The following is an 18,534-nucleotide window of genomic DNA, read 5'->3' on the forward strand; positions in this document are numbered from 1 at the left end:
AAGTCGAGAAAAGTGTATCTTGGTCCCTTGGGGCGTGGGGAAGAGAGGCGGAAGAGTTGCACAAGAGGAAAAGAGGGGATTGTCGGGCAACAACAGGATCCAGCTCCACCGAACCGATCCGATGGAGACGACTCCAATTGAGAAGACATTCTCCGTACAGAGCCCGGGAAATAACATCGTGCAAACGATACCAAGTACCTGTCGTCTGCCGTGATTAGTCTGCCGCCGGAGAGAGGCACGCAACGTAGACAAACTAGCCAAACTCATTAGCTGTGACCGTAGGGGCGCCAGCGCCCGTCTTCCATCTTCCAGGCACAAGGTCGAGTCAACGCCCACAACATGCAGCTGTCTTCCACGGTCCCTCGACAGAAGCTGCCTAGCTCTACATCGTGCGAGGCATTGCGCATGCGCCAAACTCTGCACATAAGCGTGCTTGGACGTGATATACCCATCTGGGAAGGCGTCTGCCTGCAATGCGACGCTGTTGTGCGGGCTTTCTGCTCGATTGATGTGGTCGTGGACTTGAGCGGCTATGTGAGGGTAAGGGGCAAGCAGCTGAGCCAGGACAAGGGTGCTGCATGAAGCGCTATTGACAGAGGGGGATTGTCGTATACAGTACACTGGCATACGACACACGTTCGGTCGCGACGATCTTGCCTTGCTGACAGACGGTCGGTTTGTGGCCGTCGTACAAATGTGCTGTCATACAGTGGGCATCGACGGCTGACGGGCTAGCCTTCCGTGCGGGCCGACGTTCAGGGTCCTTTGTGCAACCCCAACGGCGAGACCATCAACATCGGACGACAAGACAGCATTGGACGGCATTGGACGGCATTCAACACAAGACAGACGCAAGAGGAGAGACGCCCGAGAGTACAACCAAAGCAAGTGACATTTCCCAATGAATAAACTGCAAACACCATTCTAGTCTACAGGCAATAGAACAAGACACAATGACAAAATGATAAAACATGAATGATGAAAGAATGCAGGCACATGCAAATGCAATAGCCCTCATGCCACCTGGACAAACGTCCGCTTGCGCTTGCCCGCGCCCGCGCCCGTGGCCGCCGCCTCCGCCGCGTCCCACGTGTCGTCCACATACGTCTTGACGCTCTGGTCCGCCACCGCCATCCCCACCACCCGCAGCGCCGCCATGTTGTGGCCCATCTGGTCCTTTTGCTGCTGCAGCGCCCCCCGCAGGCTGGCCCGCAGCGTGTCGAGCATGGCCCGCATCGTGCGGCTGGCCACAATCTGGCGGTGGTGCGTCTTGAGCATGAAGAAGAGCACGCGGCAGGTCAGGGGCATGTTGAGGCCCTGGCGCGCGAACCGCTCCAGAAACGTAAAGAGGGCGGGCACCTGCGCAAACGGCAGCACCAGCAGCGCGTCGTGCAGCGCGGCCGCGGGGATCTTGGCGAGCACGCCGAGGACGTACTGCTCGGCGGAGAGGTTGCCTTGGGCGACAAACACAATGTGGCGCTGCGGCGGCGCGATCGATCCTCCGCCGCCTTCGCCAGCGAGGGCCCGCGCCTTGGCCTCGTCCCACTCCTTGAGCAGATTCAGGTCCGCGAGGCCCAGCTCCAGCGCCTCGGCAATGCGCTCGCCCGCCATCAGCGTCTCCACCGTCTGCTTGGACGCCGCGCCCACCTGCTGGCCCAGCTGGCCCTCGCGGTCGCGCTCTTCCGGATCCTCGTCCGCGTCCGCGTCCGCGCGGTCCAGCGACGTCGCCAGCGTGCTCTCGTACAGCTGCTCGATCTCGCGCTCCCGCTCCTCCTCCAGGAAAATCTGCTCGTCCGTCTCGTCCCAGACGCGGATGCTCTTGTCGTGGCCGGCCGTCACCACAAAGCGGCCGCCGTGGCTCACGGCCAGCGCCCAGATCTCGCCAAAGTGCCCGTCGAGCCGCTGGATCTGCTCAAACTTGTCGCCGTCCCAGTACTTGACCGCGCGGTCCTTGCCGCAGCTGAAAAAGTGGTGGCCGTTGCCGTCCTGGTTGTGCGGCACAAACGCCACCTGCAGGATGCTGTCCTGGTGCGCAAACAGGGAGCGGTGGCAGTCGCCGAAATCCAGGCCCCAGATCTTGACGTTCTTGTCGGCCGAGCTCGTCACAATCAGCTTGCTGTCGTACGAAATGTCCATGCTCAGCACGGGCAGCTTGTGCCCGTACAGGTTGAGGTACAGCTTCAGCGAGTCCACGAAGAACACCTTGACCGTGTTGTCCAGCAGCGCCACCGCCAGCAGCTTGGCGTCGGGCGAGAACCGCACGCTCAGCACGTCGTCCGTCAGCTTGAGCAGCCGCGTCTGCACCAGCTTGAGCCGGGGCGTCGTGCGCGTCGTGCCCAGCACCGGCTCCTGCACGATGCGAAAGTCCCAAAACTTGACCGTCTTGTCGGCGCTGCCCGTCACCACCGACCGCCCGTCCGGGTGCACCTGCAGCGACCAGATGGCCGCGCCGTTGTCGTGGGCGTTCTCGACCGTCTCCAGGAGGGCCGCCGACGCCACGTCAAAGAGCTCGAGCGCGCCGGTCTTGGTGCCCACCAGCACCACCTTGTCGCCCGGCAAAAACGCGCAGCACAGCGCGTAGCCGCACTCGAATGTGCGGATGCACGACTGCGTCCGCACGTTCCAGATCTTGAGGCTGCCGTTGGCCGCCGTGGCCAGCATCTTGTCGTCCGAGCTCAGGGAAATAGAGCGCACGTCGGTGCGGTGGCCCGGCAGCTCGACCGCCAGCGCGCGGCCGTACTCGGGCGGCTCCTCCTTGTCCTTCTTGGCCTGCTTGGAAACGCGGTCCTTTTTCGTGGACACGGTGTACAGCTCCAGCAGGTTGTTGGTCGTGCCCACCAGCATCTGCAGGTCCTTTTTGCTGCCGCCGCCCGGCGCGGCCCCGGCCGCCCAGTCCACCGATCGCACTTTGCCGCCCGTCCGCACAATCACGTGCTGCACAAAGATCTCGCCCACGTCTGCCTGGGACGTGTCGATGAGGCTCTCGTCGTCTTCCGCATCCACGTTTGTGTCGGCGCCCTTCTCCGCCTTGCCCTGCCGCTCCCGCCGCCGCCGCCGCTTGCGAGCCAGCGCGCGCTTAATCTCCGCGTCCGACCGTATTCGCCAGATCTCGACAGCCTTCTCGACGCCGTGCACGGCGAAAAAGTCGTGCCGTGGGTGGAACAGGATCTCGACCGTGCGGTCCTTGCCGTGCCGGTGCAGCGTGCCGCGGGATGTGAGGAAGGTTTGAGGGGACGCGGGTTCTGCGTCGGTTGTGCTTTTTGTCGTCGTCGTCGTCGTCGTCGTCGTCGTCGCCAGAGCATCGACTTGTCGTGTCGATGCAGCCAGGCCGGCGGCATCGAGTGTCCACACCTGCAGCTCGCCGTCGTTGCCCGCTGTGACGCACCCCGACAGATCGGCCGACACGCCCAGCGCCCAGCATTCGCCGTTGGTCTGCGCAACGTGTGTCTCGATGCAGTGGCGCGACGACAGGTCCCAGAGTTTGATGAGCGAGTCCTTGGAGGTCGTAATTAAAAAGCCGTCGCCAGCCGGTGTGTCGGCAACGACGTCGGCGCCTTCGTCTTCGCCTTCGTCCTCGCCGTCACCACCCACAGGAAGCGACGGCTCGGCAAACGCCAGCCCTGTAATCTGGTCCTTGTGCCCGCGCAGCTTGTACAGCCCCGTCTCTGCCACCAGGTCCCACACAATCACGTCCGTGTCCTTGGAGCCGCTCGCCAGCCGCACGCCCGCGCCGTCAAAGGCCAGGTGCGTCACGGCCGACCGGTGGCCGTTGAAGCTCACCATGACCGTAGCCATGCGCCGGTCCCACAGCCGCACGCTGCCGTCCTCGTAGCCGACGGCGACCACATCGCGGTCGGCGCGGCTGGCGGCCAGGGCGGTGACCTGCGACGTGTTCTTGTCGTCGTGCCAGCGGCTCAGGAGCTCGCCCTTTTTCATGTCCCAGACCAAAACGTCCTCGTTGGCGGTGACAATGGCATGGCCGCTGCCGGTGGTCGTGGAGGCTGCGGAGGTCGAAGCGAAGGAGGTCGAGGAATGGCCGGCCCAGAGAAGGTTGGAGGTGCCCGAGGCGACGACGCCAAAGGACCGAGCCGGCTCGAATTTTCTGCACGAAGAGCGCGACGTTAGCAAGCAAGAAACAGCAAGCACGCTGGCATACCACGGGATACATACAAATATGACTTGACCATGGTGGCAGTTCAATGGCTCGCAGTCTGTCGTGAAGGCTGGGGGAGAAATACTACCTGCACGTTTTCGTACGTTTTCTGCTTTGTTTGCGCCTTCTCTGCCCGTCAACTTTTTTTGGCCGATAACGATAAGGATTTGTTAGCGGCAAGAAGGAAGCAGAAGGACGAAGCAAAATCGCCCTTTCCGTTTTGGGCTGCTCGCCGTAAAGTGGACCCATCGAGGGGCACACGTGTCACGTGCAGCTACAGGCAACGAGCGTCAGCGATCCAAGCCACCCCAACGCTTTGCCTGGGGCAAGCGCCCCGCCCTCCTCCGCGCCCGCCGTCGCCGCAGTTGACGACGACTGTCTCTTGCCACGAGGCACCATTGGTTTGAATGGTCGACTGAACCTCCTTGCCTACCCTTCGACAAAACACCTCTTTATCTACAGCGACCTGGCTACTGCCGCCCACCGCCAGGATGTTGCTGCTCGACTTCCAGAACGTGCTGATCCAGAATGTGTTGACGGAGCGTTTCTCAGGGTAAGCGGCTGGCGATGCTCTCATAACGTTGACGATGCTTGTCGTCGTGATGCGTCCTCTCGTGCCATTGACGTATGTTACCCGTATTTACTGTCGCTAACACACACACACACACACGCAGTGCTCCCCCCGTCTCCATCGACCAGACCGTCTCCGACTTTGACGGCGTCCTCTTCCACATCTCCACGCCCGAGTCCAAGACCAAGATCCAGATTTCGATCCTGCTGCGCTGCTACGACGACCTCGTCAAGTACGGCGCCCAGGATGTGCTGCAGCGCGAGTACGGCGACTACATTGTCGCGCCGGAGCCGGGCTTCCAGTTCTCGATTGTCGTCGACCTCGAGCGGCTGCCGGCCGAGCCCGAGGCGCGCGAGGCGCTCGTCACCAAGATTGCGCTGCTCAAGCGCAACATGATGGCGGCGCCGTTTGAGGCCGCGTTTGCCGAGTACTACCAGCTCAAGGAGGCCGCGTCCAAGTACACGTCGGAGGAGGCGCCGCAGGGCGTGCGCGAGGGCGGCGAGGTCATGGCGATCCACTACCGCGAGGAGGAGGCCATCTACTGCAAGGCGAGCCACGACCGCGTGACCGTCATCTTCTCGACCGTCTTCCGCGAGGAGACGGACCACGTGTTCGGCAAGGTGTTTATCCAGGAGTTTGTCGACGCGCGCCGGCGCGCCATCCAGAACGCGCCGCAGGTGCTGTTCCGCACCGACCCGCCGCTGGAGCTGCAGGGCGTGCCGGGCGTCCGGAACACGGGCACGGGCGAGATCGGCTACGTGACGTTTGTGCTGTTCCCGCGCCACCTGACGCCGCAGCGCATGCCCGAGGTCATCTCGCACATCCAGACGTTCCGGGACTACTTCCACTACCACATCAAGGCGTCCAAGGCCTACATCCACTCGCGGATGCGGAGGCGGACGGCCGACTTTTTGCAGGGTGAGTTTTCTGCTCCTCCCATGAAGAGACAAATCGGACAGGTCACAATCATCCATCCGTTGCGCAGCCGTACTAACAATGCCAGTCCTGCGGAGAGCCCGGCCGGACAGCGAGGAGAAGGAGCGCAAGACGGCCAGTGGCCGTACATTCAAAGCGCAGTAGGCGGGACCAGCAGCACGGAGAGATGCAAGACACGACGGAAGAGACGGAGCGAGTATTCTGCGGCATGCTTGCTCACAATCGAGTGCTTTACGCTTTATACTTTGTCTATGTGCTTTGCGGAGTTGTTATGGAGGCGGCGCGGCCGTCGTTCCCACGAGCGGCCGTCAACGTCTACAAAAATAAAATGCACACTAGCTTTCAACATGTTTATTCGTTCGATTGTTACGTATGATGACGGCGTTCTTTTTGGCGGCCGCCATCGTGTCCAGGCACTCCTTAGGTGATTATGCAATTAATCAAATGTATATTCACGTAAACGATGTACGGGGTACGATGACTCCATGGCTCAATTGCTCAATTGCGCTTCAAAATAAAGCTCTCTATCAATACGAATAACAGCTCGGAGTCGTTTACTTGCAGTAGCACAACAGCATCGTGCGGCCTGTCAAATAAAGTCGGTGGCGGGTCCGAGGGGGAAGCACAAGCTTTGGTGCCCGCCGACTTATCGCTCTTTTAGTGCCATTTTGGCATTTTACAGCGGTCTAAAAGGCACGCCGCAGCGATAAGCGCCGATAGTGGTCGCTTTTTTCGACACTTTTTTGACGGCCGAAAAAGGCGAGACGAAAACAGAACGAAAAGGCCTCCGCAGGCTCGACAACTCCAGGACCCCGACTTTCGCACGGTCTTTGTCAACGGACGCTCCACCGCAGGCGAAAGACAAGGAGTACGCAAGCAGTGGACTGATCGCATAATACTCGGCATCGTCCAGCTTGTTGATATAACCTCTTTCGTCTTCTTTCCTCCGCCTCTCCTCCTCGCTTCCTCTCCTCCTCCTCTACTCCCTCACAGCCATGCGGTGGCCAAGCTGGTCACGGCGGGACGACAGCAAAGATGCCGAGCCAATACCCCCGCCAAAACCCGCGCCGCCCTCGTCCTCCTTTCCCGCCAACCTCTCGCTGACCAGCTTCACCTCCTGGACCGATTCCCTCAACAAGACCGACTGGCAGCACTACCGCGACCCGCAGGTCTGGCTGCCGCCGGCCCTCGCCGTGGCCGCGGCCCTGGGCTTCTCGGCCTTCTACCGCTCGTACCTGCGGCGCATCCCCAGCACCAACCACATCCGGCCCAATTTCTTCCGCAAGCGCAGCCTGCTCGGCAAGGTGACGAGCGTCGGCGACGGCGACAACTTCCACCTGTTCCACACCCCAGGCGGGCGGCTGGCCGGGTGGGGGTGGCTGCGCAAGGTGCCGGCGTACCGGAAAGACCTGAAGGGCAAGACGGTACGTATGGTGTTGTGTGTGTTGTGTTGCCATTCGTTTGTGGTTTTGTCTATTTTTGTTTGCTTGGTGTGCGCATCTGCATTTTGCCTATATGGTGATTGGCGATCGGTGCTCTGAGTTTGGTGTTCGATGATCGGAACAGGAACAAGTGTACCTGGTTGAAGAAGAGGACAAAAATGGAAACAAGATCACGCAAGATCCATAAACGACCCACGAATGTTGCTGTCCAGGGTCACCAAACGGGGAGCAGCAAGAAAATCCACAAACACAGCCAACGACAAGAAGATCACGATAAAACAAAACGGCCGGCTAAATTGGAACCAGAGTTGACGCCCGTCCACCCAGTTTTTTGTGTGCTTTTATGTTTTATTTTTATTTTTATCTTATTTTACTTTTGCCTTGCTTAGACTACACCGTCCCAGTCGCTGACATCTTAGATCCCCGTTCGCATTGCTGGCGTCGATGCCCCCGAGGGCGCCCACTTTGGCCGTCCCGCCCAGCCCTACTCCGGCGAGGCCCTCGACTTTCTGACCCAGTACCTGCTCGGCCGCCGCGTGCGCGCCTACTTGTACCGGCGCGACCAGTACGACCGCGTCGTCGCCCGCGTCGTCGTCCGCCGCTTCTTCTTCTTCAAGCGCGACGTCGGCATCGAGATGCTCAAGCGCGGGCTGGCCACCTGCTACGAGGCCAAGTCGGGCGCCGAGTTTGGCGGCCGCGAGGCCCAGTACCGCGTGGCCGAGGCCAAGGCCAAGGCGCGCAAGCGGGGGCTGTGGTCGGGCGGGCTAGGCCGCAACGGCGTGGCGACGGCCAGCGGGGAGATTGAGACGCCGCGGGAGTACAAGACCCGGATGGCGGCGCTGGATGCAGAGAAGGAGTCGGCCGCGGCGACAGGAGGAGGCGCGGCCCAGGCTGCAACGACGACCACGTCGTCGAATGGGAAGACGGCCGCGTCGTCTACGTCCACCTCGGCGCACACTGTCCCCAAAGTGACGGCGAGTACCGCACCCAGTGCGGGCAGCACACCGTCGGCTGCCGCGACGGCAGCAGCAGCCCATGCCAAGACGACGGCCGCACACACTGCATCATCCACACACAGTACGCCCACACAAGCAGCATCATCACCTGCCAACAAGTCGTCGGCAGGAGGCGGCGGCAACAAGTCGTCAGGTGGCTGGGGCAAGGGGCCCTTGCCTGGCAAAAAGTGAAGCGAGGTGAAGCGAGATGAAGACTCAAAAAAGGGGAGATGAACCACCAACTAGACGAGGACCACGACCCGGACGATGAAATGATTCTCTTCATTTTCAACCGTCATATTCACGCAAGTTTACGTTACGTTTTTTACGCTATTCATTGATGTCGTTTTATGTTTTATGTCTTTTCTTGTCTCATTTTTTTGCAAGCTCTTGCATGCCTTGTCATTATTTCTTTTTTCGCCTTCCTTTTCTTCCCCTTCTTCCTCTCCTTTACTTGTGTTATATCATGGGAGCATTTGTCACAAGACATGCGACAGACGAGGAAACGGATGTTATGAGTTCTACAACTCGGGACAGACAGCACCAAAACTATAGAGCAAGGGACACTCGATACAGAAGACCTGTACACTCTACGACGCCTTTGATACCCTCTCCTGTTCCCTCTCCCTCTCGCCACTACCCTATTTACCCTTTTTCTGCGTCGTTTTGGATCGATGCCGTGTTTCCCACACTACACCTACGAAACATTTGCTTATGGCAGCATCACTTTAGACGTACAAGACCGAATCTGACCTTTTCTCATCCTTTGCAAACTTTGAAACTTCTAGAAGCAGCAGACACGCCGGCTCCTTCCCTGCCCGTCCCATGTGTCTGACTGGGCATGCTGTCCTCATGATGTGAGTGTGTTGAAGAGCAAGTTGCCGAAACGGCCATGCAGGGAGCAGGACGTCTGTGTCCTGGCACGGCGGAAACGCACGGCATCAGATGAGATGGCATGCATCAATCCATGCCGTCTCGCGTGTCATGGCGTCCATTTTCAAGACATTTCGTGTCATTTCCTGCATGACACTACTTTTGGGGGAAACCGACGACAAAGAACACATACAGGGGCCAGGGACGATGACAACGTGAGATGGAGGTGGATGTGCAGGTGGGCAGATGACGACAAACAGATGACGAGACAAGGAAGGTTGCCGTTCCGGGCATGCAGGGACAGAGAAATGCAATGGAACGAGCGGGAGAAGAAGCCAAGGCGTGGAGAAGAAGACTGGGGAGAAGACCGGGGAGAGGAGAGGACAAGGACGCAGAGACAAACGATATGGAAAATGCCGTGGGTTGTGGGTTGCAATATCGATCGGGGACGTGGTAAAGTGTGGGGAAATGTAAACCAGATGCCAGGGGTTGCCGAAATGCAGTCTCGGACGTCGCAACGCAGGTCCTGTTCGCCATTATTGTCGTAACGAATCATTGTCCGTGTCGTGTTGTTTGTCTCTTCTTCATTGCTATGGCATTTGCGTCTCGGTGTTTTGCGTCGAGCTTTTGAATGAAGTGTGGCTGAACCTTTCCAGTATAATTCCTACCATTTGTTTATTTAAGTTGTAGAATTGGTTTTTGTCAATACGATTTTAATTTTTTTCTATAAATTTATATTAAATAAAATGACGTTCGATCCTCAATATTGTTGATAAAACGGTGTCGCAGAATTACAGAGTTGCAGACGCGGAAACCACCCAAACACGACCATGCCGTTGACGCGCCCCCGAATATCTTCCTTCCTGGATCCCGATGCTGCCCCGTTGATGCGAAGAGATCAGTGCTCGCTGTCAACCTGGTGACGCCTTGCTCTGGGGCCACGTCTGTTTACCTACGACTTTAGGCAGAACACCAGAGAGGATGCGCCCGATGCGATCGAGCGAATGTCTTTTGAAATCGACAAAACACTCCTGGCGTTGTGGAGGTGTGATTGACCCCCCGGACCGGGCGACGGCAAGGTTTGGCTACGACGCAACGACCAACGATGGCGATGGTCTGGAACGGACGGGCTGTGCTTGCGCCATGTGGCGAGGTTTGTAGGGCGACCTGTGTGCCCAAACAACAAAGACAAGAGCAAAAAACAAGCGTAAATTCTCCGGATCCTAAAATGGGTTTCCAGGAACTCGGAAGATGTTCTTTCTGTTGGGGGTGCCCATTTTGGGCCACACTGGTGTATGTCAAACGCGGTGACGCATGGCATGAATTTCAGGAGTGCCCTGGACGGGAAGGGCGACGTACGCCGTCTTTTGTCTTTACACCACACACCATGAGCCTCTCTGTCCTCGACTGTGGTATCTATGTGAGGGATCGACGTCGGATGTTCGTTATGTGGCGCACCGTTGGGAGGGGGCTTTTCATCCTTTACGTTCAACGGCGGCAAGTCTACACGGCTGGTTTTGCCTTGAATGACGACTCGTAAACACGACGCAGACGACGTCACAAACATATGGGCAAGGATGGCCACGTCTGTATTTTCTTACGATTCTTCTATTTTCGCTTTGTTTTCGCTGCCTCATAAGTTGGCCGTTTACAGAGTGTACAACCTGTTTATGAGTTACCAAGTTCGGACTGGCCATGATGGCTTTAGTTGCCAAAAACCTCCGGGTTTCAAAAGAGAGCCAGATTGTCACAAACGGCGGATCGATTGGTTGACGATGCACATGCTAGTTAACTCCTAGATATAAGGCATTGAAAAGAGAGCGCAAGAAGCGGAGCAAGATTCGAACATCAATAATTCGTAACCCAGAACAATACTCAGTACTCTGTACAAAGACCTTCCATCGTCCACGTACTTATCGAAACGGGACAGACGATGATTGTTTTTCCAAAAAAAACGGAGGCCATGGTGAGGCCCTCTGTTTGTTTCTGATTTTCGTTTTTCCTTTTTCGTTTTCCTTTGGATGCGTAGCCCATTCTTGGATCAGTAACCGGTGCGAAATTATGAAAATCTGACGTCAAAGATCTCGTTTTCTCTGCTTGTGCCGGGCGGTGAGGCCAGTATTACGGACGACTGGAATGCGTCTCATAGGACCACAGTCGACCGTCGACAACGACTGGAATTTGGAGACTTGTGCCTCATCAGCGAGATCGATGGACACGGTGGACGATGACGGCAAACGTGCGCAAAACGGTCAACGCACGCTTTGCCGCTTGTGATATGTTGTCGAGTGTGTCAAGCAGCTGAAAACCAGAGTCTTGCTGAACACTACTGGCTCAAAGGGGGTCGTCTCGGCTCACAAAGCACAAGTGAAAGGCCTCGCATTCAACTGGGCACAACCCTGAACCCCTGCAGCTGGCATGCTCAAACTACCACAGAAACCCTGACGCTTGTGCAAAAGAGGCACAAAAATCGATGCATCTCCTCGCAGCATGCATCAGGCCCCTGCATTTTGCTTGTCCGCCCATGTGCAGAGTTTTCTGTGTCACTTTTGCTGTGACAATTCTTCTCATCAATTTCTCTTTTCAAAAAGAAGGCGGCTGGGAAGGCGACGACGCATTGCAACGTACGACGAACAACTGAAAAAAGCAAAAAAAAAAAAAAAAAAAAAAAAAAAAAAAAAAAAAAAAAAAAAAAAAANAAAAAAAAAAAAAAAGACACGGGCGAAGGATGCTCTGCCGGCTCGGCAGGTCTCCAGAAAAGAGGCTGAATTGCTTTGCTGGCAAGCTCTTCTCAGCCTCTCACCATTCTCAAGATTATCTCACCGACATCAATATCCATCTCGTCGACATGCAACATACTCTTTCCCTTCCTCTCTCATTCTTCGATTTTTCTCGCGCAATCTATTTTCTTATCGTGTCCTCTGACTCTCTTATTTAGTTTCGCCGCGCTCGCCTCATCACCCGCCCACTCTAGCAGAGCCCCTGATTTTCCCTGCCTCGGTTTCGACCAGGCCCTTCTCCGACGTGCACAAGCGACGACAACCATCATCTCGACCACCCTCTTCTTTTTGACTTGGCCGGATGGAGAGTCACCGTAGTTGTGTACCGAGCATGTCGTGCGTAGTACACTGCTAACATGTTGCATTTTCTGTCACCTTTTTGATTGTTTCTTTTTTCTCTCCTCGCCTACCGCCATCTCACGATAAGCTGTTGTTTGGTCGACGTGCTGCATGTACCACCCCTGGCCTTGTCGCTCCACCCCTTGGCGTAAAATACTCAGTAGAGCCTCTGTGCTCCGTATTTCGCTGTCTCTTCGGATGACATGCCACCTTTGCGCTCAAACACACGACGCACTGATGCGACTGAGTCGGTTGACAGGGCATCGACAGCGTAGGCGAACGAGACATGCTGCCCAATCGTGCTCTCCCATCTGGTGTCATTCGGCATCTCCCAGTGCTCTGCTAGTGGCACTGTATGAACGTCCTGCGCACAGAGGACTGTGGCACAGCATGCAGCATACCTCGTACCCATCTTCACCTGTGATCGACTTTCTCGGTCGCTCTGGCCTCTGTCGGCGCCACCGACCGTTACCTCCTAGGTATCCAGACACAGTCTTGGTATCTCAAGAAACAGAACATAGCGAATGGTCGTCTTGCCGCCCAACACAAGGATCTGTCCTGTCCCCACGCGCGTTGCCTGTGTATATGCCGCACACGCCTGCGCAACGGTGCACCGCCAGAAGCAGTGCCTGTGTATGACCAGCAATGGCGGGTGGAGCTGTTTGTGCGGCGTTCAACATATCGGGCATCGAAACAATGCCCACTCCCGCCTCTTCCGTTTGCGTCATGAAATGAACTCCAAAACAACCACGCATCCAAAACCCACGGCTGGTGCGCGACAGGAACTCGATTTGACCGACTGCACATCGCGTGAGTATCTTTCACGAGAGCCAGGACAGAAAAGGGTCATGATGATCAAAAACGGAGAGTTTACAGCCCTTGGACAGAACCGTTTTCGTTGCCCGTTTTGCGTTTTGTTGCCCGTCCACAGAATGGCCGCTTCTGATTGGCTGCTGATGCGTGCTGCTTTTCAGGGGACCTGGCTGGTTCGATTGTTCGCTCTTGCCCAAACCCGGTTTAGCGACAGGTACCCGAGTCACAGATGCTGCGCGGTGATTTGCCAGTACCTTTGAAAGCGGGTATGAGAGCTCTGGCTTCCGTCAGGGATGCGCCCATCAGTGACTGCCAAAAATGTACCTTCCGTTTTTAGCTCCCAAAGGTCAATAAGGCAGGAACGCGTTAATGAAAACAAAAGAACCAACACAGAAACGGTCGCTCCTTCCCACAGCCCACTGTTGCCCGCCCAGCCCTGTTGCCCTGGTTCGTCCACCTTCCCACGTCGCGCATCTTTCCTCCAATTTCCGGTTTCCGTGTCACCTGTCTAGGTCTCGCCACCTTGCACGTCTTCCACGTCTTCCTGTTGTCTCTCACTGTCACTGCCTTGTCTCGTTCGGCTGGTGACATACTCATTCGCATCGTGCTTTTTCGCTTTGTTGGCCCTGCCTGTGTTGGACTCGTAAAACAACGTAACTACCACGCAGTCGCCCTTTCCTCCACTGCTTTTATTTCGTTTATTTCGTTCTTTCCCCTCTTTCGCCCCTTCCAGTCCGTATTTCACGTTTTCCTGGTCGCTCCTTCGCGATCCACTCACCATTGGATCTGGTCCTTCCCCCCCGTTGTTTCCTCTTCCGTCTTCCGGCTCTCCAGACTCCACGATAGGAAACAACGACCAGGAAACCTGAGCTTGGACCGCCTGTACCAAAACGCGAGGAACCTTCTTTTGTTCGATGCGACGTATTGCACCTGTTTCCTCGAACTGAATGGCTGGACTGGCTCCGTATCGTTCTTTCCCGCGTTGGCAAAGGTGAACCCACTCCCAAAGCACAACGAACCCACCGAGCTCCACCTTTGTGTGCCCCGGTCGCTGCCTCTCCGTTTCCAAAACGCACCAATTTCCTTTTATCTTCTCGCGCTCGCCCTACCTGCCTTTTCGTACCTTCCCTCTCCTGTCCGCCCTTTTCTCGTCTCCTTCCCAACATCGCCAGTCAATCTCTACAGCTTCTTCTGCTTCACTTTTTTGTTCGTTTCGCTGCTTTCTTTGTTTTCGACAAAACCCCGTCGCTCACTACCATTCGCTTCTTTCTACGACTACTTTCTTCGCCTTTTTTACGAGTACAGTCTTTTTGTGTCATCTTCACCCCCTATTGTTCGACTGCACCGTGCCTCTCCTTTGTTCTGCGCAACGAGCAACCAACCCGTTCCGGTTTCTTCATTTCCGTCTCTAGACCTCCCAATCTCTTCATCTTTCGATTTACAGACGCTGCGATCCGATTGCCTCGATCCTCGGACCCGGCCCACGCCGTTTCGCCTTCCGTCTCCCATTCACTTATTTCGCGACGACGCGTGCGCTTCTCGCTCTTTTCTAGGATTCGCATTTCGACCGTGCTCTCGCTCGTTTCCACGATGTCTCCATAGTGGCCACGACAACCGACACCTCAAATTCCATTCTTCGCTTGATCCCATCGCGACGCGACGCTTGCACGGGATCCCACTCGGCTTCTTGCGGCTCACATCGCCCTCCACCGCAACGACGACCAGAACAAGCCACAAACCATGCGAATATTATTACGGCGGCGCCGTGGCGCCGCCCATGGCGACGACCATTTGGCACGGCGCTCCTCCTCCTCCTCCTCCTCCACCACCACCTCCTCACTCTCTCGCACGATAACGTCTCTCCTCGCTCTCTCCGCAATGGCCTCCACATCCCACGGCTTTAACTTCACACCCGCGGCGTCGTCCAACATCGACCTCAGCAGCCTCGGCAGCATTGGCATTGCCGGCGATTTTGCCGGCATCTCCCTCTTCGAGTTCGAGGAGCAGAGCCAGACTTCTGCCGCCAGCAGTAGCGAGGGCCTCCTGGCCCGTTTGCCCAACAGCGCCTTTGCTACCGTCTTGACCACCGACGCGTCCATCATGTCCATGTGCTCGCTCGTGCAGCAAGACGGCACCGGCGCCGGCGTCGTGCTGGGCGGCAACTTTACGAGCCTCGGCGACCAGCAGGCTACCGCCATTGCTCTTTTCAACCCCAACACCTCCGCCGTCACACCGCTCACGGGTCTCCAGGGCCAGGTCTACACCGTCTTTTGCGACGAGGCTGACAATTCTGTCTTTGTTGGCGGCAACTTTATCGGCCCCAACTCCACCAACGCCATTCGCTGGTCCAAGGAGAGCGGCTGGACGCCGCTGCCGTTTGCTGGCTTTAACGGACCGGTGAAGTCCATCACCAGGGCGTCCAACGGCCACATTATTTTCGGTGGCAGCTTCACGGGCCTGGGCAACGCCAGCACCCCGACCCGGCAAGACGAGCAGATTGTCAACATTGCCTCGGCCAACGTGTCCGCCACCAATTCGGCCGCCACCGCTGGCTTCTCTGATCCGTCCAGCATCGTCTGCAAGACGGACGGCTCGGACGGCGCTGGCAACACGTGGCTGCTGCAAGACGATACGCCTGGCAGCTGGGAGGCCCGGTTTTCGTTTGGCTTCCAGCCTAGCAAGCTGCGGCTCTGGAACACGCACCTCGACGGCCGCGGCACCCAGACTTTCCGCTTCACGGCGCTCCCGCTCAACGGCATCATGAACTTTACGTACATTGACCCTGCCACCGGCGCCAACGCCACATGCACCAGCGAGTGCCCGCTCAGCGCCAGCAAAGACGTGGCGTTCCAGGACTTCCACTTTGTCAACAATGTCGGCATGGACGCCTTCCGCATCGACATCTCGGCGTGGTACGGCTCTGGCGGTGGCCTGGACGGCATCGAGCTGTTTGAGAACGACATCTTCGCATACGCAATCAACGACTTTAACGAACCGACTTGTGCCGTATCCGCTTCCGAGGTGTCGTCCGCCTCCACTACAGGACCCTGGACCGTATCACCCTCCTTCCAGAGCAGCTCCGAGTACCTGACTGCGCAGCTCGCGTCGCCCATTTCCTCGTCTTCGGCGTCCGTCGTCTTTTCGCCCGACATTCGCCAATCAGGCAACTACACCGTCAACATGTACACGCCCGGCTGCCTTCAGGACAACACCTGCAGCACGCGTGGCCAGGTCAACATTACCGTCTCTATGGTCGAGGGCGCGGAGCCCACGTCGGTCCAGCTCTTCCAGACCAACAACTATGACAAATATGACCAGATCTACTTTGGCTCTGTGAATGCGCCCACCGGTGCCTTCCGCCCAACCGTCACGCTGACCCCGCTGAGCGGCCAAAAGCTCGACACCATGACCCTGGTTGCCCAGCGCGTCGGCTTCACACTGCTCAACTCCACAGGCGGCCTCAATGGCCTTTTCGAGTACGACCCGACCGCGTCTGCTGTTAACACCAGCGACTTCTCCTCGTCCGCCTTTGACACCCTCGGCGCAACTTTTGCCACCAACTCCGTTGTCAACGCGCTGGCGACCGGCGGCGACGTCACGTACATTGCTGGCAACTTCACGTCGACGGCCGCCAACAACATTATCTCCGTCAACAGCGGCAACAGTTCGTCTGTCCAGACACTGGCCGGAAGCTTGAATGGCGGCGTCTTGTCCATGGTCTTGAACGGCACGAACCTGTTTGTTGGTGGCTCCTTTACCTCGACGGAATCCAATTCGGTGGCCGGCCTGAACCACGTTGCCGTCTTTGACACGGGCAAGAGCACCTGGAACCCGCTGGGGGCCGGTGTGGACGGCCCCGTTGTCGAGGTTGTCGCCATGACGATGAACGTTACGACCACCACGCCCGAGATTGTCATCGCCTTTACCGGCGGCTTCAAGACCATTTTGGGTTACAGCAGCAATGCGGCCGTGTCTGTGGACGGTTTCGCCATCTGGGTGCCGGCGCAGAACAACTGGCTGCAGAACGTCAAGGGCAGCGTCCAGTCCGTCGACGGCACCCTGCTGTCTTCGCTGTTGGATGTGCCCGGCTCCGGTGCGCTCTACGGCGGTTCCCTGTCGTTTGCGCAGGCAGGTACCAACGGCGCTGCTACTCTCACAAATGCTGGTGTTGGCTCCTTTGGCATTGACCTTCTCCCATCACCGACGACCACGGCAGTTGCTTCCGCCACGTCGACTGCTGCTGCGAAAAATGCCCACAAGCGCGACACCCTTGCTGGCAGCTCCGTCTCGGGTGTTGTGACGGGTCTCTTTGACACCAACAACGGCCGCAACAAGACGATCCTCGGTGGCCACTTTTCGGCCAACTCGAGCAGTGGCACCCTGATCCAGAACCTGCTAATCATCGACAACAAGAACAACGGCGTCACGACCGGCCTGGGCTCGAGCATCGACCAGAGCTCTGCGTTTGTCGCGCTGGCCGTGACGGGCGACACGCTCTTTGCCGGCGGCAACGTGACCGGCGCGATCAACGGCGCCTCCGTCAACGCCCTCGTGTCGTACAACATTGCCACCGACAACTTCAACACCCAGCCACCCTCGCTGACTGGTGGCAACGGCACCGTGACGTCGATCCAGGTCCGCCCCAGCGCCAGCGATGTCTATGTCGGCGGCACATTTGCCTCGGCCGGCTCGCTCGGCTGCCCGGGCGTGTGCTACTTCAGCACGTCGGCGGGCCAGTGGAACCGGCCCGGCACCAACCTGGGCACCAGCTCGGTCAACGCCATGGTCTGGACGACGGACTCGACCCTGTTGGCTGGCGGCAGCCTGATTGTCAACAACACCGTGTCGACGGTGCTCGCGCAGTACGACGCCAGCAAGCAGGTCTGGTCGTCCTTCCCGGGCGGCGATGACGGCACCATCCCGGGCCCTGTCGCCCTCCTGGCGCTCGGTGCCAGCGACGGCAGCGAGCTCTGGGTGGCGGGCACGGCCGCCAAGAACGGGTCGCTGTTTCTGATGAAGTACGACGGCAAGAAATGGACGGACGCGTTCGGCGCCAGCGGCACCACATTGGGCGCCGGCACCGACCTGCGCAGCCTGCAGGTGTTTTCGGTCACGTCGAACCACGCCGCTACGGATCTGCTGGACGCTGGCCAAGTGCTGATGCTGACGGGCGCCCTGGTCCTGCCCGGGTCGGGCAAGGCGTCCGCCGCCGTCTTCAACGGCAAGACGTTTGCGCCGTACGCACTGACGACGGCCTCGGTGGCCGGCGGCAACAGCATTGCCAGCATCTTTGTGGAACACAACAACTTCTTCACCGCCAGCAGCCGGGGCCACCTGCCGCTGGTGGCCATTGTGCTCATTGGCCTCGGCATCTCGCTGGTGCTGATGCTCGTGATTGTGGCTGCGGGGCTTCTGCTGGACCGCATCCGCAAGAAGCGCCAGGGGTACGTGCCGGCACCGTCCAACTATGGGGGCTTGTCGCGCATTCCGCCACAAGAACTGCTCGAGTCCCTGGGACGGCCACGTCCGACGGCACCGCAGGTGTAACCGGCGGGGCTGGGCACAAGCAAACACGCAACGAAGATTTTGTTTTTAGTTTCCACAATCAGCATTTCGGCATCCGCGGCAACCG

General features: G+C 57.9%; 4 protein-coding genes across 4 annotated transcripts; 3 read left to right on the forward strand and 1 right to left on the reverse strand.

Moving 5' to 3' along the window:
* Positions 1 to 1,014: 1,014 nt before the first annotated feature.
* On the reverse strand, positions 1,015 to 4,187 carry SPBR_06508 (U3 small nucleolar RNA-associated protein 12; the record flags this gene model as incomplete). Its single annotated transcript, XM_040764764.1, has 2 exons — positions 1,015 to 4,102; positions 4,171 to 4,187. The coding sequence occupies 2 exons, from the start codon at positions 4,185 to 4,187 to the stop codon at positions 1,015 to 1,017; spliced, it is 3,105 nt and encodes a 1,034-aa protein (XP_040617692.1).
* Positions 4,188 to 4,644: 457 nt separating this feature from the next.
* Positions 4,645 to 5,804, forward strand: SPBR_07450 (uncharacterized protein; the record flags this gene model as incomplete). The annotated part of the gene is made up of 3 exons (XM_040765704.1): positions 4,645 to 4,706; positions 4,828 to 5,642; positions 5,728 to 5,804. 3 exons carry the CDS (start codon positions 4,645 to 4,647, stop codon positions 5,802 to 5,804), a joined length of 954 nt encoding a protein of 317 aa, XP_040617693.1.
* Positions 5,805 to 6,655: 851 nt separating this feature from the next.
* SPBR_07074 (nuclease domain containing protein) lies at positions 6,656 to 8,289 on the forward strand (the record flags this gene model as incomplete). The annotated part of the gene is made up of 2 exons (XM_040765328.1): positions 6,656 to 7,084; positions 7,522 to 8,289. The coding sequence occupies 2 exons, from the start codon at positions 6,656 to 6,658 to the stop codon at positions 8,287 to 8,289; spliced, it is 1,197 nt and encodes a 398-aa protein (XP_040617694.1).
* Positions 8,290 to 14,780: 6,491 nt separating this feature from the next.
* SPBR_06438 (cellular morphogenesis protein) lies at positions 14,781 to 18,449 on the forward strand (the record flags this gene model as incomplete). Its single annotated transcript, XM_040764694.1, has 1 exon — positions 14,781 to 18,449. The coding sequence occupies one exon, from the start codon at positions 14,781 to 14,783 to the stop codon at positions 18,447 to 18,449; it is 3,669 nt and encodes a 1,222-aa protein (XP_040617695.1).
* Positions 18,450 to 18,534: the final 85 nt, after the last annotated feature.

This window comes from Sporothrix brasiliensis (assembly GCF_000820605.1).
Source record: "Sporothrix brasiliensis 5110 chromosome Unknown Cont20, whole genome shotgun sequence".
Taxonomy (NCBI): Eukaryota; Fungi; Ascomycota; class Sordariomycetes; order Ophiostomatales; family Ophiostomataceae; genus Sporothrix; species Sporothrix brasiliensis.